This window comes from Lampris incognitus, chromosome 4 (assembly GCF_029633865.1).
Source record: "Lampris incognitus isolate fLamInc1 chromosome 4, fLamInc1.hap2, whole genome shotgun sequence".
In the NCBI taxonomy this organism is placed as follows: Eukaryota; Metazoa; Chordata; class Actinopteri; order Lampriformes; family Lampridae; genus Lampris; species Lampris incognitus.
In genome coordinates, this window is record NC_079214.1 from 9,476,928 (window position 1) to 9,501,706 (window position 24,779).

Here is a 24,779-nt window from a genome sequence, read left to right on the forward strand (position 1 = left end):
CCTTAGAACCTCGCATTGGATGAGGAACAACTCCCTAAAAAATCCTTTTAACAGGGTGGAAAAAATAGGAAGAAACCTCAGGGAGAGCAACAGCCCAGACAGCATCCGGATGTGGCCACTTCAGGCCACATGTGGCACTGATGGCCTTCTTCTGGCCCTGACATAATGGATGTGAGCCTGAAGTGGCCCACATGTGTAATCGCAAATATGGCCCAAATATGCCAAATCACATGTGGGCCTTTTTTTGGCAAAGATGCGGTGCTCTCGGCAACATGTAATCTGGATGTGACCCTGAAGTGGCCCATGTGGTAAATAGTGAATATGGCCCAGATATCACAAAATGGGCCACCTTTGGCAAATATGTGGCACATGCGGCATTGCTATGGCTTGGTTCTGGCCCAGATCTGGCAAACAGGAGCGGACTACCCAAGTGCCATCATTCCACACGGTATGTGGGCCGGATGAAGTGTCGGATGTGGGACGGGTCCGGGCCACCACAGCAATTTTGCTATCTGGGAGAGGAGGGGTCTCTCTCCTAAGACGGACAACATGCAGTGGATGTTGTGTGTGCACAATTTACACAATACAACCCTGAAAGAGGATAACAGAGTTATAATAGAATTATAAAATCCACCCATCCATCCATTGTCTTAACCGCTTATCCTGCTCTCAGGGTCACGGGGATGCTGGAGCCTATTCCAGCAGTCATTGGGCGGCAGGTGGGGAGACACCCTGGACAGGCCGCCAGGCCATCACAGGGCGAATTATAAAATATATGAAGAATATGGTGAGGAGGATGCCAAGTAGTGTCCAGGCGCCACCGGAACAGCCTAAGATTTCATTCCCATTGACAGAGAGAAGGACCTAGCGTTTCAAACCACTCTCATCACTGTGATTTAGTCACAGTTTAGATATTCCACTTCCTTATTGTCTTGATGCATGTTACGTATGTCATGGGAGAAACCCAAAGTACCTAAAATTCCTTATGTGTGGAAATGTCCTTGGAGAATAAAAACAAAGTCTGATTACACTTTATATTAGACTGAGCTTTCATAATATATTTCAAATTGTTATTTTTTTTAATACAGATATAAACCCTATAATTAAATCCCCCTCATTGAAATAGTCCAGATGTAACTCCAGCCAGTGAATTACTTGTAACTTCATCCTACATATAATGTCAGCCAATAAATTTGACGTTACTTCAGCCAAGATGCAGCGCAGATCCCCGGGACAAAAACATTTCCAGATGTGAAAAAAAAAAAACATTAGGTGAAATCAATAAATCAGATTGCGCTTGCTATCAATTTACAACATCTATTAGAAGAAAGAAGAAGAGGGAGATTTTTTTTTTCCATAGGTCTGAGTGAGACGCGCATGCAAAATCCAGATGAATTCTTGCACGGAAAATTCCAAATGGTAATCTGTCAAAAGTAAGATAGTCAGGCTGCTCGTGGGCTGGAGACGAGTGAGGCCGCTGTCAATTTGCCTGACTAAACTATTTATAGTATTGACAGCAACTGTGAAAAACGGCCTTCTCGGCTCCGGCATTACAAAACCACAATAAACAAATGAGCGCTGAGTGTTGCAAGACGACACTATGGGTTTAAATATAGGAAGCCTATGTGTTGCCCTGACAAATGAGCCAGGCAGGCTGCAGCCACAACAGGGGCGCAGGTACCGTACTGCAGGGGGATTAGGCTGGCTCTATTTTTGGGACTCTGGAAGCGTACGAGGAATGATACGCCTGCAGTCCGGCTTCTCTGTAGTCACAGCCACTCACGTCATCCTCTTCCTCTTATGCGTGCACTCTTCTCATAACTGGAAATAAATCCGGCCAACTTAAAAATGTAAATGAAGCTCGCAAGTGGCACTTCAGATATAGATAATGTGGTTTTTCATTAAACGCTTCGGTTCGTTCCAATGCAAATGATGAGAGTCCGTGGGTTTTCTAATGGGTTTTATGAGTCAGCCCCCTCCCCCCAAAAAACAAATAAACAAACAAACAAAAGTGAATCCGCTGACTGGCATCTGCAAAGCAAACTTGGGTAATAAGTCTTTGGTGCCCAAGATTTTGAACTGAGTATCATCTCAAGAATACTTTGAAAATAAATTCAAGAATAACAAAACCTGACCCGATAATCTTGGAAGAAACTGCACAAATTAATGAATTAAGCTGCTGAATTATGGAGGAAAATAATCTGACAATCATAATGGTCTATGAAATGTTAAAAAGATGAAACTGTGAAAGACATGCTGATAGGAAGGTATTAGTGATAATGCTGAAGTGTCTTAGCAGATCATGATCATTATTGTTTAGCAAATCCTGAATGCTGAAGGTCTTAGCAAACATAAGTTGGCTATTTGGGTGGCGTGGTGTCATCTGATCCGCTGAGTGTTTTTTTGCCACAAACAGCAATGCAATTCCCATTGTGGGAAAAAAAAAACAACTGTGGAGAGCCGTTTGTCAAGCTGGAATCCTGTCAGGCATTTTTGGATCAGTGATGCACAGTGAGTGATGTTGTTTAGCCGCCGAATGCTGTGATGCGGGAAATGCTGCCATGTCCATTTCATTCCACATAGTCCCCAGAAGCTTGTGACGTGTCTTCAAGTTCCTGAGCTGCTTTGTGGATTAGCTTCTGCAGTCATCTCATGGCCAACAGGGTTCAGTGTGACTGGCTAAACCCAGGATGAATCACTGCACATGCACGTGGTGATTTTTCACTTGTTTCATAGATGCTATGTTCGGCTTGCACCGAGGATATTGGAACAATTGCTGTGTAATCTCCCCTATAGTATCTGTGTCAGGAAACGTGGTAGGTGGGCAAAAGTATGGCTATCTCATTACATTTTGGTGGACGCGTTGCGTGGTTTTCACACGACAATCTCCAAATGAACAAGGCATTATGCAGAAATAAGCAACGTCAGCAATAATGTGCTATTACTTGGTCACGTTCAAAATTCAGATTCAGAAAAAGGAACAGTAAATTATTACATAAGATAAGCCTGATTTACCTTGGAAGGTTTGATGAAACAGTTTATGAGTTTACAGTGTCTGAGTTATGCTAGGCAGACCTGTTCATGAGGAGGCACCTTGATCACATGACTGAACAAAGCACTCGGCCCTTCTCTCTACAATGCATAATGTGAAAGGTAATACAGTATAGTATAGTATAGTAGTATAGTATAATATAGCATAGCATTGTATAATATAGTATAGCATAGCATAGCATGATATACCATAGTACAGCATAGTATAGCATAGTGTAGTACAGTACAGCATAGCATAGTATAGTATAGTAGGCTATAGAATAGCATAGCATAGCATGGCATTGTATAGTATAGCATAGCAGTGTAAATCATTTAAAAGGCGCAGGGCATAGGTCTGCTGTTTTTGCTTGTGTATAGTCACACCAACCCTCCACATCCTTGAAAAGAATGTATGCACATATGTATGCAATGTATAGTATCACCATAGCTGCAATATACAATATCGCCGCTACAGAGAGAGCTCATACATTTTATGATAGGTCATGCTGCGTGAAAACACGAAGCATCGCAACACTGAACACAACAAAGAAAAATGCCATGAGATCTGGAGTCAGGTTTTGAATTTAAGAGCGTGATGCTGGCGGTTATTCTCCATTCGTGGAGGGAGCATGATGCTCCTGTAATGTTTGGTAAATCATCTGCATGTGGTCAAGCACACCTACCTATTTTTTTGACTGGTTCTGGCATCCTGAACGATCGCTTTGCCGCCGCAGAGTCAGTCACTGTTCCTACGATCTTCTGCGTATTCAAAGACCCCTTCGCCTTAAATAGTTGGGTTCCAAACCGGCCTCCCCTCCCTTTGTAAACCAACCCACCTCTCCTGTGACATTGTCAAGGCCCAATGCCTTGTCTGCACAACAGTGAAATAATACGCCCCCCCCCATCTCTTCCCGTGCCACTGGCAGCCTCTGACCCCCGGTGGACCATATTTCAACCATCCTTTCCTCCAACACCTCATCTGAATGACAGCCTTTGGGGGAGGGGGGGTGGTGGGTGTGTAGGCAGGGGTTAATTTTAGAACCTGAATCCAACAAAGTTCACTTGCTCTCCCCACATCTGTGCTGCTGTCAGTCACTCACCTCGGAAACAGAGGAACGAATGAGGGACCCGGAGCGCTCCAGAGCATGTGGCCAGACTGCTCTTTTATTCTGTTGGCAGGGAGAACTTTTCCCCACGTTCACCCCCCGCAATTCCGGGAACTCCTCCACAGCCTGGCACCTATTAAATTGTTTTAGCTTCACTATATATTGCTGCATATTACCTCATTGGATAACTGGTGGCATCACAGCCAAAGCCCCCTCCCCTGTAAGCAGCATAGTCAACTTATTTATTGCACTTTTATACTTGTATTTATTGTCCCATTGTTTTATACGGTGCCGTAGGGTCCCACATGGAAGGAGCGCAACTGTATGCTTGCTTATTGATGGGATGACAGCAAAACTGACTTGACTTGAACTCTTCCAGTACTCATCGGTCCGTGTTTTTACTTGACAGGGAAAATATCGGAATGAAACGTCACTCCTTGGTGCATGCTGGATATTTTCATCTCACAAAACTAACGTCTATTGAGTCTACAATGTGTTTCTCAACCCGTTCGTCCTTGCTAGTCCCTGATGGTTGAATCGTGCTAATACACTGGAGCTTATCATCCAATTAGTAGAGGTCCTGTCCTCCATATCCTAGTGGATTGTTCAGGATATGATGATGAACTTATTAAGGTGGAACAATACAGAGTGCCTATTAGTGCTGCACTCATCTATCTATCTATCTATCTATCTATCTATCTATCTATCTATCTATCTATCTATCTATCTATCTATCTATCTATCTATCTATCTATCTATCTATCTATCTATCTATCTATGTATGATATTACATATATAGTACTTATTATATATTTAAACATATGATGGATTATTAAGTCTTCTTTCAGCTTGTTCCCTGTTTCCCAGGGGTGGCCACAGTGGATTTTATAGTTTCCATTGGTACCCTATGAGGGCACAGCACCAATGGCAGCCATTGTTAACCCGGGCCTTGACCTATCCAGTATGGTCTTGTCAATCTGCATACTGGCGGCCCAGTGGTTAGCGCTGTCACCTCATAGCAAGAAGGTCCTGGGGTCAAACCCCGGGCTTGTCCAGTTTTCGGGGTCATCCCAGGTCGTCCTCTGTGTGGAGTTTGCATGTTCTCCTCGTGTCTGCGGTGGGTTTTCTCTGGGTGCTGTAGTTTCCCCCACCGTCAAAAGAAACATGCATGTTAGGGTTAATACTCCTGTCTGTGTCCTTGACCAAGGCAATGGGAAAAGAACTGGAGTTGGTCCCCAGGTGCTGCATGAAGGCAGCAGCCCACCGCTCCTAGCTATACACATCACAGTTAGGATGGGTTAATTTGCAGTAAGTGAATTTCCCCAAGGGGATTAATAAATGAAACTTGATAATTAATACTGATTTGGCAAAATTTTATGTCGGATGCCCTGCCTGACACAACCGCTAACCCTATGGACGGGGGCACAGGTAAAGTGCTGGATGCCATCCCAGTATTCATGAACTTGCGCCCATGCCTGTCGCCAATTTAGAATTTTTAAATCCAATGGTTTATTTCCTAATGTCTCTTTTTTGGTCCCACCTCTTCTCAGTTCAATATACCAATTACAGTTTGACCACTGAGGGAGCCATTAGCCATTAGGTAATAGCTGCTGCATATCAATTTGCCTGTTTTTCAGACAAGGGTCGGCTGTAATAGCATTAATGATTTCCTGTGCATGCCCCCAACTCCCATATAATGTGTAAAGATGTGGGTTGGGCCATGGTGTTACAGCTAGCACCAAGAATTCCCATCTGTACTGTAGCACCATTAGAAACTTTGAATTGAAACTGGGAATTCTTCACACCCAGTGCAAAGCTTATCGCTTAGTTATTTTTCTTTCTTCCTGCCAGTTTCAATAAGTTAAATGTAAGACTTTTTAAGACCTATGTAACACCACTTAGAATGCAATTCAATACCAGTTTCATGGCCATCATGGTAAAAGTATGATGGATATAAAGGAAAATTGGTATGTATGAAAATACACCCTAGAATTACTTTTAGAACACAAATTTATACACGGTATAATGTAATATAATATAATTCGTAATATGATTTATTCCCGAATGTGCCTACACTGAGCAGTTTCTTGCAAATGCAGTAGCGGGCTTAATACTCGTTTCCCTCATGTGGCTTCAACCATGTACTAAACCTGCTGTTGTTCACCATCCAGGTCGTTGACGTTACACTTGCCCATGGTAGCTGCTGTAGCAGAGACCGAAGTCAACTTAAGAAATAAAGTAGCCTATTCACCAGATGGCATGCTAGCTATGCTCCTGCTGGGTGTGCTTGGATAAATTCTTGACTGGGCTGCAAAGATTATGGTTACGTTCTCCAGCCAGGCGGGGGGAAAAAAATCCAAATTGTTGATTATTTGCATCTTGAAGTTAACACAACATTAGAGAAGGAACTTCATAATCCAGTGAATTTTTAAGACCTATTAAAATTGTATTTAAGACAGTCTGAGTCCTTTTTGGGCCTAAAGTTCAGATAAGTGAATTTAAGGCTTTTTAAGGACTTGCAGAAACACCACTCAAGGGTGTGTCCGCGGGTGGCCCATGCCACCCCTGTAATCTGATTGGCCACCCCATTATCCTAAAGTCTTTTTTTGTACCTCAAAAAGAGGTTCTGGGATAGATATTGAGAATGTCAAACTCCGATGTGTGGAAAAACTACATTTATTGTTTAGGTTTATTAACTGAGCATTAGAGAGGGGACAGGAAATTATAAGTAGTAACTTCCTCCTGCTCCTTTTCAAACATACAATATTTGTTGGGTTCTCCATTGACAATCTCTATCGGTTGAATTCTTTTGATTTATTTTTTTATCATTTGTTGTTTTTTTTGCTGGGTTTTTTTTATTTTGTTCAAAATAGACAGACAGAGGCCTTAGCTTTCATTTATAGATGCAGTTCAGTCCTAAACCTGAGAGGCAGTATTGCGCCAGAGTAGCGTGTACCTTGCCAAAAAACCCAGAGAAGAACGAGAATGAGGACACGCCCTCTTGTTTTGCTTCGGAGCGGGCAGGTTAACCGCGTCTCAAGTCTCCGGGGATTCCGGGCTACATGTGTTATGCTGGTCTTGTCTCGCTACTTGTCGCTCCTGAAAGGTGTGAGTAGACTTTTTTTTGATACGGATGCTGTGCCAGAGGTTAAAACAGTTTCAGTGAGCTTAAAAAGTTTACTCCGTCTTTTTTTTTATTGTCGTGATAATGTGGTGCGGCTAGCTGGCTAGCAAACCTGTCGTCGTTGTTCGGCTACCGTCAGCGATGCTAATGCTAGCTATGCAAATCTGTCTTGGGTAACTTTGTAGGCCTGGGTAAGTTTGGCAGGTCGCATTCACCCTGGCGTACACAAGTAAAGTTGGCATGCGTCGTGCAACCGCCACGGTAAGAACACAAATCAGAATATTCAGGATTTCCCCAAGAGAAAGAAATCCAAAAACGGCAGAGCGGACCAGAGCGGCTAGCGGTGCTCGTCAGCCAGAGGGCGAGAGCCAGCTTAGCTTGAATCTGGTAGGGATGTACAACACCAGCCTCAGCTGTGCACATGGGTATGAACCCCCCCCCCCCCCGATAGTTCCCCACATCTCTTTAGTATTCACTTCTTTGATTGCCTTGGTCATATAAATACAAATGTGACCGGTTATTTTCTTGCCCGGTGCGGGATTCGATACGGGGTGTGCTGCACCACAAGGCGACATCGCTAACCGCCCGGCTAAAGGGTCAGACCCGTTAGCTAGGGGCTAACGTGCCTTATTATTAGTTTACAGTCGTCACCCTCTCCCGGAAGCGCGCCCTCGCGCTTTGTTATTCCCGCGCTCCGAAGAGACTTCTGAGGATCTGCACACTTCCGGATCCCGCCACTGCCACCAATGTGACCGGTTATTTTCTTGCCCGGTGCGGGATTCGATACGGGGTGTACTGCACCACAAGGCGACGTCACTAACCGCTCGGCTAAAGGGTCAGACCCGTTGACCCGTTAGCTAGGGGGCTAACGGGTCTTATTAGTAGTTTACACAAATATATACAAATAAAATTGATTTGATTTAAATGATATTGTAACGTGCATGGATAAGAAGACACGCTGGCCGCTGGCTGGCGGGTCTGACCCTTTGGTCGAGCGGTTAGCGACGTCTCCTCCGGTGCGGGCGATGCGGGTTCGCTTCCCGGCCGCGGCACTTCCTGTGGTTGTGTCGTCCCCCGAATTCGCTACAATATTTCGGGTAATTGCTCGACGATTTGTTTACCTTTTAAATTACACTTTAAACGCGGGAATATAAGACACTGTAACGTAAGTAATTAAAGTAGATGTGGTCATTGGAGACAAAAATGGCAAAGTAACGCTATTCCGATGTGTGTGTGGGCGCTCGTACTTCATGACACCCTTGCATAAGTGCCCCACTAGGGCCACCCCAGTAAAGGGTCTGGACACGCCACTGCACCCGTTGCTGGGCTCTGTTGACATCCAGCACTACTTAGACTCTTGTCAGCTCCATATGTCACAGCTGCTGTGTGTGTGTGCACCCATGAGCACAAACACATGTATTCATGAGCATCTACACAAATATGTATGCACGTGTCTGGGCAGAGGGCATTGTGCCTGTGTTGCCAGTGAGACTAGTGGATTACTGCGGTGGGACCCAGTGTTGTCTATATCACCTTGGTGCACTGCCTTGCTCCCCTGAAAGTGACAATGATTCCCAAATGATCTGCTGAACTCGGTTGTGTGCTGGAAACAGTTTGAACGGAATAGATGAACCCCTGTCGTGAAAGTAGTCGAGATGAGAAGAAGGACAGACCAGAGGGACACATTTACAAAGATAATTAGAAAATGAGTTTTTATAAGCCATGCCTAGATGAAACATATGATACAAAAACGAACCCCGTTTTGCTAAAGAGTGCTTTACCTACATAAACTATCAAAATCAAAACTTTGGTCAGGGACGGGGGAGACTTCACGTCACCTAAAACTTGATTGAGAGTGGCTTGTAGCCACTGTGAGATGAAATATGGAGTGAGTTGTGCGTCTGACAGGTATGAAAACTGTCCAACAGGCCACTTCCCCCTCAGCTCCGTATAAAGTAATGGGATTTTGAGCTGAGGGAGACATTAACAAAAGAGGGAACATCCCTGAGGATTACAAACCCCTTTTAAAGTGGAGGTTAAATATTATTTATAGTTACCATCTTAATAGAGGTGCTCGGTAAAAGTTGACAATAAACACACATCTGAGATCAGTTAAAATTTCACTACATGCATTTTTTTAGCCGTCACCTACAGGATGTTGTGACTTTTCTTGAAGCATTAAGTCTGCATCTGTACAATGCAAATAACTGTGATAAGTATGCTCTATAATATGTTAAGTAACCCTATATTAAATATAAGCCACATTGTCACCAGCTGGGATCCACAATGAGAACTTCACTCAGTCCAACACATGAAGAGTCAAACACACTCGGTGCATAGGCGTTACCCCAAGGCATTTTGCAAACTGTCAAAACTATGAGGACATCTAGTGGTTATGTGTCTTGACATTCCGGAAAAGTCTATCATGAAGAGTCTTTTCTCAGAAAAGCAGGCCAGGCTGCCATCACGTATGCCCTTCTTTGCAGCGATGACAACATTTCACCCTGCGGTGTCCAATGTCCCGTACATGAACTGACCTATTTGAAACTAATGTTGTAGTATCGTAACTTGACTATTTCTGTGGAGAATAAAGCATCAGGTTGTTTCAAAGGCCACATCCCACCGCAGTTAGACTTGTCCCAATAATGCTTTTTTACACAGCAGAGTTAAAATAACATCTTAAAAAATCATCTACACCGATAGCTGTTGAACACAACAAACAGCTCTCATGATTTCATGATTTCTCACATGACTCTCCCGTCTGTCTACATGTATGTCTTCCTCTCTAAATGACCCTTTCCCAACACCTCGCCGCTGAACTGGTACGTTAGCTTCTTCTTTATCTTTTTCACCTCCCCAGTCTTCCCATAGTTGCGCAAGGCGCGAGCCATCTTCTGATAGGTCATTTTCTTGCGGTTGCCCTTCTGGATCCCCCAGCGGTGTGCCAGTGCTTCCTTGTGTTTGGAAGAGAACTGAAACGTCCCCTTGTCTCTGTCCACCCACCAGATACTGTCCTTCATGTCGCCGTTCCTCAGTAGATCCAACAGGAACTGGTACAAGCGGATCTTCTTTTTGTTGCCTATTAAGAAAATGAAATAGGGACACACCTGGTGATATTGATCCCTGCTAATACTGGCTACTATTACTGTTGAATAAAAAGACCGAAATCAAATACCTTGAATTTAACATATTAGAGCAGTGTTTCTCAACCCAGTCCTCAAGGAACCCCTATCCTGCAGATTTTCGTTGTAACCCTGCATAGGTAGTCCTGCTTGTACTTACTCGACCAATAATCTCGCAGCACTTAATTATGCAAGGTGTGCAACATCTGACACAATTCATTGCTGATTGGTTGAATAACTACAAACAGGTACCTATTCAGGGTTGCAAAGAAAATCTGCAGGATAGGGGGTCCTTGAGGACTGGGTTGAGAAACACTGTATTAGAGTATAATGCAATCCCATCACATTCAAACCAGTCTAATAAGAGTTTGTAGCACAAAGAACATATTTTTGGTGCATATTTGAATATTTTAATCAAAATCTGACTCATGAAAGGAACTGAGCTCAAACTAGTTCCAACAGACCGACACAACATCCACTGCACGTTGTCCGTCTCGGGAGAGAGAGCCCTCCCCTGTTGCTCTCCCTGAGGTTTCTTCCTATTTTTCCTCCCTGTTAAAGGTTTTTTATTTTAGGGAGTCGTTCCTTATCCGATGCGAGAGTCTAAAGACAGGATGTTGTGTTGCTGTAAAGCCCACTGAGGCAATTTTAGAATTTGTGATATTGGGCTATACAAATAGAATAGACTTGACTAGTCCTCATTTGTTGAGCACTTTTATCAACACCGTTGACGGTTTCCACAACAACAACAAAAAGCTTTTTATATAGTATATTCAATTCAATTTATTGTCATTAATAACAATGTGCAGGCACATGTTCTAAATGGAATATATATATATATATATATATATATATGCGTGTGTGTATATATATGTGTGTGTGTATGTATGTGTATATATATATATATGTGTGTGTGTATGTATATTAAATATATATATAATGAAGTTATCAAGTTATAGAAAAGCGCTAAATAAAATATAATGTATATTATTATTGCTATTATTATCATTTATTATTATAGTTATATATATATATATATATAATATAGTAATATGGTATATTATAAGCTTAAAGTCCCACTATGCAGAAGGAAAATGAATAACACCATATTATCCATTTAAGAAATAAGTTTTGAGACGGTAGAGGATGAAATCCACCTGCTCATGGTCTATTATAGTGAAGGGTTTTGTCTCTACTAAAGGTGTTGATCCTTTTTTTTTGGTTTTGCTTGTTTGGTTTTGCTACAGTCACGACTGGAACTTTGCCAATTGTGAAAATCTTGTGTTTTACATGTTAGTGAAACGTTTCTTTTTTTTTAATTTCCCCCCCCTTTTTTTTTCTCCCCAATTATATCCAGCCAATTACCCCACTCTTCGCAGCCGTCCCGGTCGCTGCCCCACCCCCTCTGCTGATCTGGGGAGGGCTGCAGACTACCACATGCCTCCTCTGATACATGTGGAGTCGCCAGCCGCTTCTTTTCACCTGACAGTGAGGAGTTTCGCCAGGGGGACGTAGCACGTGGGAGGATCATGCTATTCCCCCCTGCCCCCCCCCGAACAGACGCCTCAACCGACCAGAGGAGGCGCTAGTCCAGCGACCAGGGCACATACCCACATCCGGCTTCCCACCCGCAGACATGGCAAATTGTGTCTGTATAGACGCCCGACCAAGCCGGGGGTAACAGGGATTCGAACCAGCGATCCCTGTGTTGGTAGGCAACAGAATAGACCGCCACACTACTCGGATGCCCCATTTTTTAGAAATATTTTATCCAAAAATATAGCTGTTAATCGACATTCCCTGTGTCAAATCTTCAAAAGAACATCGTTGCTTTTCCACTGGAAATAAACGTGTTGCGCTCACAGAGGAGAAACTTCCTGTTGTCATCCATGTGACCCGTTCTCAGAGCCCAGTATCACGCCAAAGCGTGGAATATACCCCCCGGTCCAACGTGTCGGTGTCACGGTTTACCTCCGCTCAGGCGTGGAAAGTACACGCGTGTATGAAGGTGCAGTGCCAGCAGGGGGCGGTGATTAACTCAATGCCAGCAACTCCCCATGGAGGAAAAGAAGCATACAGCATTTTCCAAAATCCCTCCCCTAACCCTAACCCAACCATAACCCAACCTCAACCTTAACCCTAACCCAACCCTAACCCTAACAATAACCCAACCCTAACCCTAACCATAACCCAACCTTAACCCTAACCCGACCCTAACCCTAATGCAACCTTAACCCTAACCCAACCCTAACAATAACCCAACCCTAACCATAACCCAACCTTAACTTTAACCCTAACCCGACCCTAACCCTAACCCAACCCCAACCTTAACCCAACCTTAACCCTAACCCAACCGTAACCTGACCCTAACCATAACCCCAACCCTAACCCAACCTTAACCCTAACCGTAACCCAACCATAACCCTAACCCAACCCTAACCATAACCCTAACCCAACCGTAACCTGACCCTAACCATAACCCTAACCCAACCTTAACCCTAACCGTAACCCAACCATAACCCTAACCCAACCCTAACCATAACCCTAACCCAACCATAACCCAACCCAAACCATAACCCTAACCCAACCCTAACCTGCCTTCACCTCTTAATCATCGCCCCCTGCTGGCACTGCACCTTCATACACACGTGTACTTTTCACACCTGAGCGGAGGCAAACCGTGACACTGACACATTGGACCGGCGGATGTATTACACCCTTTGGCATGATACCGGGTTGGGTTGGTTCACAACACCAGTTTCACACACCACTTCTGTTTACAACCTGCTGCCACGAAAAGGCAAAATGTGGTCGAACCATGGCCCAGTTGCCACTCATGGCCACAGAAATCTCAAATGGCTAATGAAAAAAAAAATACACAGTGGGACTTAAATTGATTCCAAAAAAGAAACTAAAATCTGTATTATCTCGGTATAATCCTAAGAGAAACGAGAGTTGAGTCAAACAAACGGTGGCCTGTGTAATCATGTTCCTTACCCAGATCTCCCCCCGAGGCGGAGGAGACTCGCTCTCTCAGACACTCCTCGTCAGACACCTCCAGAGGGGGACTCCTGGCCCCGTGGGCCTCGTCATCAGAGCTCAGCTGCACGGGGGATTGTTGAGCGTATATGGGTCGAGGGAAGAATGGCACCTTGGAAACGACATTAAGACACGGTTTATTTTGATTATGAGAAAAGTGAAACTGGAATGCTTGAAACACCTTCCTGGAAATGACAAAGACTGTGGGAGCAGCTTTGTGCACCAACCGGGACGTGTGATCGCTGCCCTGGACGGGCAACAACCGAGAAGATGTTCAGTAATTAAGTATTCAGGCGTGTGTGTGGGTGTGTGCTGCGTGATTGGATAAGATAAAATAAACTATCTGTCCCCACAGGGAAATACTGAGTGTGTGATGTTACAATTTTTCTGTGCAAGTGGCCTTTCCGGATTAAGACGATATGGGAAATTACAAAATAAATGAAATTCAGGCTCTGTAGTTATCGCCACATCCCACTGAAACTTTCAGACTTCTGTAAAAAGCAGTTTCAGAGCTCAAAAGGCGGCTGCGTGAGCCTCGCTGGTCACGATGACGGTCAGACCGAGCTTCACGACGGAGGGCGGGGAGGACAGCTGAACCGAGGCAGAGGGCCTCGCTGCAGTCGTGAGGACTCGGTTGTAAACCGTGCAAGGCGTATTGTCTGACGACGGTTTGAATTCTGATTGGTCTGCTGGTGACAAGAGGTCTGTTGTCGAGGTCACGTCCCCCACTGCGGTGCTGAGGCATGGCGACGGGCCACGGAGTGAGGAAAGGGGTGCCTTGAGATTCCCTTGGAAAAACAGAATCCATTCATTCCTATAATCTACACTTGCTAAATCTAATCTATGGGGGGGGGGGTTCTTCGCAAAGCAATCATTCGCTGCAAGTTGGGAAGAAATCCTGCATGCGAACATGCAGATTTATTCATTAAAGGCACAGTTCGAGTTTCCTGAGTTTTTACCGTGTCCTACTTACATAGAGTGAGACAAACTGTGAGTACCTTTTTCATGTGTGTGTGCAGTTTGAGGACGTTTGACTGGTGAGTTTAGCCCACCTGAGCTCATTTGCCGGGTGTCTTCTGAGATCATGAGCAGCTCCTCTCTAAAGAAATCCCCCGTCCCAGAAACCGATCATTTACACTTTTTACTCGTTGGCATTGCGTCAACCTTTTTGCTAAACCAGCATTTTCACAAGTACATGCAAAATCCTAAAAATGTGAACTATTTTTACACGATACACATGTCCTTCTTCCTCTGGTGGCAGGCGACAGGTGGGCGTATTATGGAAGACTGCTTCAGAACTATAATCTTTAGGATTTTGCATGTACTCGTGAACCTTGGTTAAGAAAAGCTGTTAACACAACAGTATTAACTATTGGCTCTGGAGAAGTTGTATTTCCCTTCTTTCAAGAGAAGCTGCTAATGATCCTGCTAGACATTGAGCGGTTGAGCTCAGCTAGGCTAAAATCACTTTTCAAGGTGCCTTCAAATTGCACAGATAAAAAGAAGGTATCCATCCACCACTTTGTCTGATTCTAGGCACGTAGGACACAATAAAACCCCCGGAAGCCAAACTGTTTGATTGAAGCACCTTATAGCTAATCCTGCAGGTGCTGTTGCTCATATACTTAGCCTGTTGCATGCTCATGAAAGCCTTTGTGTGAGGTTTTGCAAGCAACCAATCATTTTCTGTGCCTTTGCGTATTCGTCAAAACCAAGCTTTAGGGCAGTGGTACTCACTAATTCTCTTAGGAGAGCCACTTATGAGTAAGGCCGTTCCTCAAAGAGCCACAGAGCTTGCAAAACATTTCGCAAATACAAAGCTATACACATAGGCTGTACGTCTACCCATGATCCCACGCTGTTACGTAGCCTACGTTCTTTGCCGTATCTTCAGTATGCTGCCATCTGCTGGATAATTCATTTCACTGTGATAGAACGTGACACAACCGGAACCTATAGAAGTAGGTTATAGCTCTGTTCCTATTGTTATCAGTGGATCTATGTGAGGCACAAGGCTCGTGAGCCGCATTAAGAGTAACACCACTTTAGGTGGTCTCTGGTCTCTGATAGGCGGTCAGACGCTGTGCCCAGGAAAAACTTGGGCCTACCATCTCAATCTCTTCTGTAGCAGAAACAACAACAACCGTTTCATGGGCAGTGTTAATGAATATTCGGTCCTACAAAATGTTTTTATCACCACCACCACCACCACCACCACCATCATCATCAGGAATCAGGAACATTGATTTGTCATTTCATTTTCTGCACTTGCGTACAGGAAATGAGACGAAATATTGTTTCCCCCAGCCCACAGCAGTGCAACACAGACAGAAACACACCTCCAAACTACAACAACACATATATCCAAACTACAAAAACATATATCCAATATATATATTTCAAAAAATGTCACTGTCCAAGAGAGCGACTGCCAGGATGACTGTCGGAGCTGCCGGTCTGCATGGGCTAGCAGTTAGCTTAGCCTAACTGCTAGCCCATCATCATCATCATCATCATCATCATCATCAGTAAATTTTAGCACAGCGTCAAACAGAAGCAAACCTCTGATGTGCTGGTTTAGTTTATATGAACATTTTGTGCGCCCTCTGTTGGTGCCACTGACAGCAGCTCAAGTCATGAATGAAGCTAAATCGTCTGTCAACAACATGACTGTGTCCATGTTAGTGTCTGGAATCAGTTTGTGCACACCAATAGGGACTTACTGTCTGCTGTAAAATATGGGGGTGTGCCCCGATGCTGGGGTCCAACATGGGGTCGTGTCGTAACAAGCCGGGGGCGGGGAGGGGCTGGACACTCTGTAGTTCTGTGAAGTGGGTCTCCGGAAGGTTCTCATACTCCACATGGTGAGGGTGAGGGTGGTAGTCCCAGTGATCTGAACAGAGGAGAAACGTTGTAATGCACACCCTTTGTTGGTCTGCGGCGACTTCATTATGGAAAACGGAGCGTTAACTATGTGTGTTGCTCTGCACCAGACCACCAACCAGCACTCAAAGTTCGTTGAGGCTCACGACTTGATATAAGAGCTTTGAAAACGTCACCAGCAATTAAAGAACTCCATTTAGTACAAGATAGAGAGATGATCATATGCTGTGATTGTGATAAATATGATATAACTGTGATGTAGTAATTTTAAAAGAAATGTAACTGGAACGCTTCATAAAAACACTGATTAAAGCTTATACAGACGTCAAGACAGGCTGATGATTCACAATGCCACCGAGTTTGCATGAAATAACTGAAATGAGGACTATTACACACGATCCAGCAACACATGCTTCCTGTTCGTGCTTCTTTTCATTTTGTTTTGGGCAACTCAGTAAAAAAAAAAAAAAAAAAAATCAAATTATTGATAGCCAATTTCAGAATATCCAAAATCTCTTTAATTTCATTGAGTGCTTGATATATCTCATGTGCATTGGTTCAAAAATCAAAACGTTTGAAATGTACCGTAACTGTAATATAATCCAGAACACATCATATCATAAGAAATCAAAGTCAGGCAGAAGGCCACACGAGGGAACGTCTTGTCTAGAACTGTATCTTCCCCAACATCAGAATCAGAATCAGATTTATCGCCAACCACAAGAACATACAAGCCATTTGTCTTGGTATGTTGGTGCAAGAGGGGGAAAATCAACAGTAAATAGGGAAGGTAAAAGTTAAAAAGAATAATAGATAGCATATATATGCAAGATGAAATGAAATACAAATGAAAGTGAGGTTGCACGTCTGCAGGAATCACATACATCTGTTTGATTGAAACGTGAAACTCTTTTCAAAACCTCGTTTAAATTCCCTTTGTCTGCGTTTCCTACGTCCAACATTACTTTCTTAGGGATTCCCGGGACTGACAGCTGAGTTGGCTTTGTACCGGCAAATTTTTTGCAGAAGGTCAACAGAAAATGTCACCTTTTTTTTTTCTCTTTTTTTTTAATTCTTATTCTGGTGCCGTATTCTGAAATGCCTCATAACAAGAGAAAGTAAAGGACCTCTCCTGCATTGAAAAACCCCAAGGGGCGAAAGTTGTTCTATGTCTGTAGTTTTAGCGGCAGACAGAAATGGCATCTGTTTCCTGTGCTCCATGCAGCCCTGCGGCGGTGCACTCCAGCTGCAATCCCTTCATGACTTTCACGCATAATTTTGAGATGCAAAAAAAAAAAGAAGCAGAAAAAAAAACAGATTTTAATTCATTTACCCAATGATAAAATATTATGAAGTGACTTTTTTGGTTTTTTTTTTGGGTTACCGGTGGGAAAAAAGTCGTCGGCGGCACTGAATGGACGTGTTTTTCTGTGTTTATTTTTGGGTCACCGACTCCATTCATATATAAGCTGAGGTTTTTTGCCTGTACAGATAAACTGTAGTACAAATATAAACACACACGTTCCTCACAGCCACTTTCACAAGCAACACAACAGAGCTAAGAAGTGCCCGCTGTTCATCCCCGGTCGCTCCAAAGACGTGTAGGTCAAGGGGGAATCGGCCGTTGTAAAATTGTCCCTAGCTGTGTGTGTGTGGGCCCTGTGATGGACTGGCAGCCTGTCCAGGGTGTCTCCCCACCTGCTGCCCAATGACTGCTGGGGTAGGCTCCAGCGTCCCGTGACCCTACTCAGGATAAGCGGCTTGGATAATGGATGGACGGATGGATGGGCCTCCATTTGTCCTCTTATCTGGTGCCTTTGGAATTTGATCGACTGCAATTTCTTTTGCATCCCTAGATAAAGTCAACATGCTATCCATAATTTGCATCTCAACAACTAGAATGTAACTCGGGGGGGAAAAGCTAGCAGTGTTTGAACGAAGCCTTCCCCCAATAACGCGTCTCGTGTCCGCGGTCGGCCGTGAGTGACTGTGACTTACCCGGCTGGATGTCTCCCTCGGCTAGGATGTATGGATTATAAGGATATTCTGCTATTTGTTGCCTGTAGATCTCGGGGTCGTACATCTCCTCTTGAGGCTGAAAGGTCGAGGGAAAACCGTGAATAGGATGTTTCAGCTTGAAATCGGAGACACCCGCATCAGAAAGTCTGATTATGTGGCGCAGACCTTCGTTTACAGTGGTCATGAGTGGTGTTTTATCCCTGAATCAAAGGGAAGAAAGGTTAACGTCCTCTCTGCCGCAGAGACGGCGTTCTGGGCTGTTGCCGGGTACGCTCACGTTCAGCTACGAAGGTCAGCTGACTCTCTCGCACCATTTAAGATAGTGTAATGTAAAATAAAACGCTGTGGGGTTTTGCCACCGTCGATACGTTGCTAAAACTGTTTGGCGAATCTGTCTTTACTTGTTGCCCCTTTATGTTGCTATGTTACAGGGAGGACATTTATTTTTTTTAATTTTTTTTTTTTGCACCTCATTGACGGCTAACATGTTGTCAAGGCATGGTGCATAAACACGAAGGAATGGCTAATTTGGTCGATTTAATAGTGGATTTAAGAAAAGTTGAGAGAAGAGAAATAGTACTTACAGTCGAGATGAAGTAGCTTTCCATTCTGTATGGATGCAACATGGAGACTTCTTGTCCAACCCAAGTGACTCTCGGGCTCTTTTTGCTCGCACTGCTCTCACAATCTTTCAAAACTTTTGCAGCACCATTGCACAATGTTTCAAAATTTCCTCTTAACGAAACCTAAAATTGTCTTTCCCTTCGTCTCTGCACAGTGCACACGCGTAGGAGATTCGCCGTCTCTTGGGGCCTTCTACTGTACCTGAGAAAATAAAAATAAAAAAAGCCAAACTGTTGGGCTGTGAGGTCAGAAAGGGAACCTGTGACTTCTGTATACTTGGTGAGGGTGGGGAGCATCGGTGTCTGATCTGGCAGAGGTTCCTGGTCATTGATGATTTGTCAGGAAGACAAAAACACATTTATCAAGGCTTGCATTGTCTCCTCCCTCAGCAGCCCAGTCATAGTGAAGTGTTGCTGTTGAGGAGCCAGTCAAATAATGTACTGAAAATTACACACACACTATTTTTTTCTCCCATTTATCAATTTACATTGTTAAAGTAATTTAGAAAATATTGTGTTAATCTGAGCAATTTGTGTCTTGACTAGTGTCATTTTTCAGTGTTTAAGGGGAGATATTTCAAAATGCAGCTTTTTTTTTGCTTGCTCATATCTGTTTGTGTTTGGCAAGATGAGTAAGGCAAGCGTACATGTAACATCTACCATATCCGCCGTTTACACGAGGTGTTTGTACTTCAGAGGGGCATTTCTCCTAAGTTGCCATTCTAGCGTTGGTGATTCCCTGGGGTTTCACAGACACACATGGACGTGCACGTGCACATGCACGCATATACATACAAAGCCAAAAGATTAGATGAAGGTATCTGTTTTGTAACAAAATGGAAGCCAGGGGAGATAATGATAACCAGGAAGAGGAGATAATGTTAAGCTAATCCTGAGGAAATACACTCCCTCTGAGCCAAACTGATAATGGTTACGAAAGGCGACTACGAAAACCTCATTAACTAACTGCTCTTCATGATTTTTTTCATTTGTTGGTTTATTGTTTTGTTGTGGGTGCACTTCACTATGAGTAATTCGTGACTTCTATCTGTGTGATACATTGTATCTGTGATACATTGTATCTGTATTGTATCTGTGTGATACACTGTATCTGTATTGTATCTGTGATACATTGTATCTGTATTGTGTATGTGTGGTACACTGTATCTGTATTGTGTATGTGATACATTGTATCTGTATTGTGTATGTGTGGTACATTGTATCTGTATCATATCTGTGTGATACATTGTATCTGTATTGTGTCTGTGTGGTACACTGTATCTGTATCATATCTGTGTGATACATTGTATCTGTATTGTATCTGTGTGGTACACTGTATATGTATCATATCTGTGTGATACATTGTATCTGTATTGTATCTGTGTGGTACATTGTATCTGTATTGTGTCTGTGTGATACATTGTATCTGTATTGTATCTGTGTGGTACACTGTATCTGTATCATATCTGTGTGATACATTGTATCTGTATTGTATCTGTGTGGTACATTGTATCTGTATCATATCTGTGTGGTACATTGGGGACTTCACTTGACGCCTTCAAATGCCATATCAGGGAATCAGCCTCAAAAGGAACTGTTTTAGTGTTTGACATTATCTTCCTGCATATGTTCTGGAAATATCTCTACCTAACAAACAATGAAACTGTTGATGGGTATTAATTCCCCCCAGCCACCTCAATTTTAGGCCATAAGCAACAGTGCAGGGCCCATCTATATGCATATCACTGTGTCTGTCTGTCAAGAGGAAGACTGTGTCATTCTGATAAGACTAGGTGCTCAAAATATTTACCGCCTGTCAGATCAAATCGAGACACATTTAGCCTCTGACTGATGTCAGTAGTCCATTTCTTGGAGACGAAGACCAACGACACGCACAGAAGTCGAGTTCACTTTTACAGTGAAGAAACACTCATCAATCACTGACCCAATCATCGTCAGCACCTGACTGAAACTTGACATAGTTTCTATCGAGGAAAACACCACACAGGCCCCGATTATCAGATATGCATATTCCATACTTTAATTCATGCAATGCACATTTGCAGGCGGTGTGCTGTCCACCAATTAAAACATGTGGCACACTGATGAACATCATATAGTGTAGTCATGGGAAAATGATACGTTGAAACAGGTGGTCGCTGACCGTAACCCTGATTTCGTGTCAGTCTAGTTAACGCCGAAAGGCCGCTGATCGTTCTGTCACTGAAGTTTGTGTGCATGTTGACAATTGTTTTTTTTTTTTGGCGTGAGGAGCTGCTAAACCACATAGATGTTAGCCTATCCAGCCTTGGCCTATTAATCACAGCTGCCTGAGCAAACACGATGACTTTTAGCCTTTTCCGAGTGTATTAATATACAGAGAGCGCTGCAGCAGCCCGACACTGTTTCTACTCCGACTATTTTGAGACTCGCCAAATGGCCTTTTTTTTTTCTCTTTTCTTTTCTTTTCTTCTTTTTTTTTTGGTGCATGGGCAGAATGTTAACGTTAGTGAACGCAGCTCTGCTGGAACAGCTACGGCCTTCATACGCTAATACCGTGTAACGCAAATGCACACAAACCGATAAACACACACAAACAGACATGTGTCCCCGCACTCAGAAGTTCCCTGAATTTTGACAGAAGTGATGATTTCTGAAAGTGAAACCGTTGCTAGAATGTCCTTACACAATGGGCTCTTGATGCAGAAATGTGGCCGTCGAACGGCATATTCCAATCGAGTCCCACCAGAAACACGCCGGTTGTTCTCTATCGGCGGGTATGGGGAGTCTTGCCATCGCCAGACAGATAATTAGTGACGTTCTCTTTATTCTTACACGTGTGGTATCCTTCAAAACGGGCAGTGCCGGGTTGAAGGGAACTTTTCAGAAAGTAAACGGACGCTCCCAGTTACCGCTACAGCGCTACAGCGGCTTGAGTCCTGCAGCCCGTTTTGAGGAGTCTGATTGTCTGGTTTCATGTGCTGCAGCACGCTGGTGGGGAATATTAATCACCCGACTCGGTGGCCGCTAAAAGCAAAGTCACGTCGACCGGGGGAGCCTCGCTCCAGAGCTCATGAGTCAAAGGGTTAATTTTCCTTTTGTATTTTTAGCGCCTTGGAATGACTCGAGAATTATCTGATGTCGCGAGGCCGAAAAAATATGTACTGATTTTGCAACCCAACAACATGATCTCATCTGTGTGTCTGTGTGTGTGTGTGTGTGTTGCGAGAGGATGTTCCAGGTTTTCCCCTGTACACTACCTAGCCGACATGGCTGAAAAACAAGGCACAATGAGGGCATTGTGTTTGCTTCCCTGGCCGTCACGCAAAACAAGGCTGCGGTATGAAACGGGAGGTCGCCACTGGATCATGGGCCCAGGTATGGGTGATGTACGATCCCTTCACTGCACACATGTTCAGCCCCGTCGTCGTTCAGTGTTCGTTAAAGGATTTGATTTAATGCCTTGCCGGTATTTGTTCATTTTCGACAACTTGCTTCGTTCTGTATCATCGGCACTGCCCACCGTGCAGTTTGTCTTCTGTGCTCCGGCCCTACCTCCCTAAGCAAATGTTATATGTGTCCTACTCGAAGCGAGTGGAGGATGAACTACCCAAAAAAAAAAAAGAAAAATATTTCAAACTGTTCTGTAAGTTCTAAACAGGAACGTGGACGGCGTCTTTGATGGACACGTCGTTTTGTTCAGAAGACTTAAGAGCTGTCGTGACATTTGCTTTTGTACGTTCAAGTGTGGTAGTCTTGGTGGCTTAAAAAAAGTGCACATGCATGCATGCGCACACATAATAGCATGGTGTAAAAATGAGGAACTGGGAAATTCTCTTTTAGATTCGGTTCCCTGAAGCCTACCGGCACATGAATATATTTCTGTGTTCTACACGTCGTCGCTGGTCGTCTGGCGTAGCGCCTGTCCGTTTAACTATGAGAAAATCTGCTTTTACTCTCAACTCGGTACGGTGAATTTCCAATATGGCGGGGCGTTAATAACTAGCAGGGGTGGCCTTGTGACTCCAGACTCTGACCTTAAGCCGGTTCATCGGCCAGCCGCCGCCATGCTGAGAGTCAGTAAGCGCTGACCTACCAGCCCCCCCCCCCCCCCCCAAAAAAGTACTATTCTCCAACTTTTATTTTACAAAAAAACAGACCCAAGCAAAAGGAGAAATTCCCTTCGAGTATCAGTAGAAAATGAATCAATAGTAGAACTTCATGATTTACACTGAAGTCACGTTTTTGTGCTCACATTCGAGCATCACCACGCCTTATGAAGACCTGTGAGTTTCCTTTATTGCCCCTGGGGAAGTTCAGTTACTGCACATTAACCCGTCCTAGCTGGGATGTGTGTGGCGAGGGGCAGTGGGCTGCCGCCCTCAGGTAGCGCCCGGGGATCAACTCCAGTTCTTTTCCCCCATTGCCTTGCTCAGGGGCCCAGACGGGGGTATCGGCCCTAACGTGCATGTCTTCTTTTGATGGTGGGGGAAACCGGAGCTCCCGGAGAAAACCCACCGCAGACACGGGGAGAACTTGCAAACCCCCCCCCCCAAGGTTGGACAGCCCTGGGGTTCGAACCCGGGACCTTCTCGCTGTGAGGCGACGGCGCTAACCACTGGGCCACCGCGCCGCTAGTGTATTATAATATTGTATACTGATGCAAACTCTCGCACACCTGTGTGTGAAAATACGTATGGCCTCGTGAATACATAAACTGTGTAAGAAAAGTACACGAGACGCAAAAAGGCAGTTTGTAAAAACACTTTATTACAAATTCTATTTGAAACAGAAAACCGTGTTTAACTCTACTTAACCCAGGTGAACAGTAATCAGCCGCGCTCGGCTCATTATACGATTATGAACTTGCTTCTACTGAAATGTTTGTGTTTGATTTTACATTTACCTTACTTGTTTTTAAAGGACGGTGTTGTCACATGCCTTGCTGTGTGTCCTCGTGTGTTCTTTGTTTTGTGCAACTGAATAAAACGACAAATCACATGCTCTGGGTTTTTGGTATTTTAACTGTTTGTAGGTGGTTATGTCGAAGGTCTGCAGACGAGGTTGAGACTTGTTCTGAGTCACCCACACTCCCACGAGTATCGCTAATAATAATAACACACCCGCATTGTTAAAAGGGTGTCATACAGAGCAGTGAGACTGTCGTTTGGTTGTGCGAGCTACATGGATTCAAGACTTTGTGTCGAGCTGGGTCTGCCGTGCCGCAGAGTTCTCGAGACCAACTCGCCGACCTTACACTCTGATCTTCCTGTGCAAAAGAAAATGACAAAAAGAGATTATCCCGTAGACCTTTGTAGTGTTGTTGTCATTTGGGACGCCACGTTTCCATTTATTTTTTTATTTGTTTTCACTGATGGTAAAAACAAATAGGATTTTTTGGCTCCTGCTTACCAATCGATATGCGCTTAAAGCTGAGCTGCAAAGATTGCCATATCAGTAAGTAAGTAGATTTTTATTTATATAGCACTTTTAAAAACACACAGTTACAAAGTGTTTTACACTCAATACAGAAATTAGGAGTAAATACGTAAAATAAATTGAATGGATATAAAACACGACAGTAACAGACCAAGCTGAAAATGAACCAAAACAGAAGGTTGGGGGGGGGGGGACCTATACAAAGGCTTGCCCGAAAGATGGGTTTTGAGAAGCTGCTTAAAACAGCCCAAAGATTCAGCAAATCTAATGGATTGAGGAAGATTATTCCAGAGGTTTGGGGCTAAAACTGCAGAGGCGCGATCACCTTTTGTTTTGCAGTTGGAGTGGGGGTGGATAAAAGACCGAGGTTTGAGGATCGGAGTGGTCGGGAAGT

At 44.0% G+C, this 24,779-nt stretch overlaps 2 protein-coding genes across 2 annotated transcripts in view; both read right to left on the reverse strand.

Moving 5' to 3' along the window:
* mybpc3 (myosin binding protein C3) overlaps positions 1-3,738 on the reverse strand; it is a 67,855-nt gene extending 64,117 nt beyond the window's left edge. Inside the window, exon 1 of the mRNA XM_056278811.1 lies at positions 3,714-3,738. Coding sequence (XP_056134786.1) covers positions 3,714-3,738 — 25 coding nt within the window. The remainder of the gene's footprint in view (positions 1-3,713) is intronic.
* Positions 3,739-8,974: 5,236 nt separating this feature from the next.
* Positions 8,975-19,257, reverse strand: spi1b (Spi-1 proto-oncogene b). Its single transcript, XM_056278793.1, has 5 exons — positions 18,908-19,257; positions 18,303-18,399; positions 16,145-16,314; positions 13,380-13,533; positions 8,975-10,339 (listed from the first exon to the last, which is right to left on the reverse strand). The coding sequence occupies exons 1-5, from the start codon at positions 18,947-18,949 to the stop codon at positions 10,026-10,028; spliced, it is 777 nt and encodes a 258-aa protein (XP_056134768.1). The 5' UTR covers positions 18,950-19,257; the 3' UTR covers positions 8,975-10,025.
* Between the last annotated feature and the right edge of the window lie 5,522 nt (positions 19,258-24,779).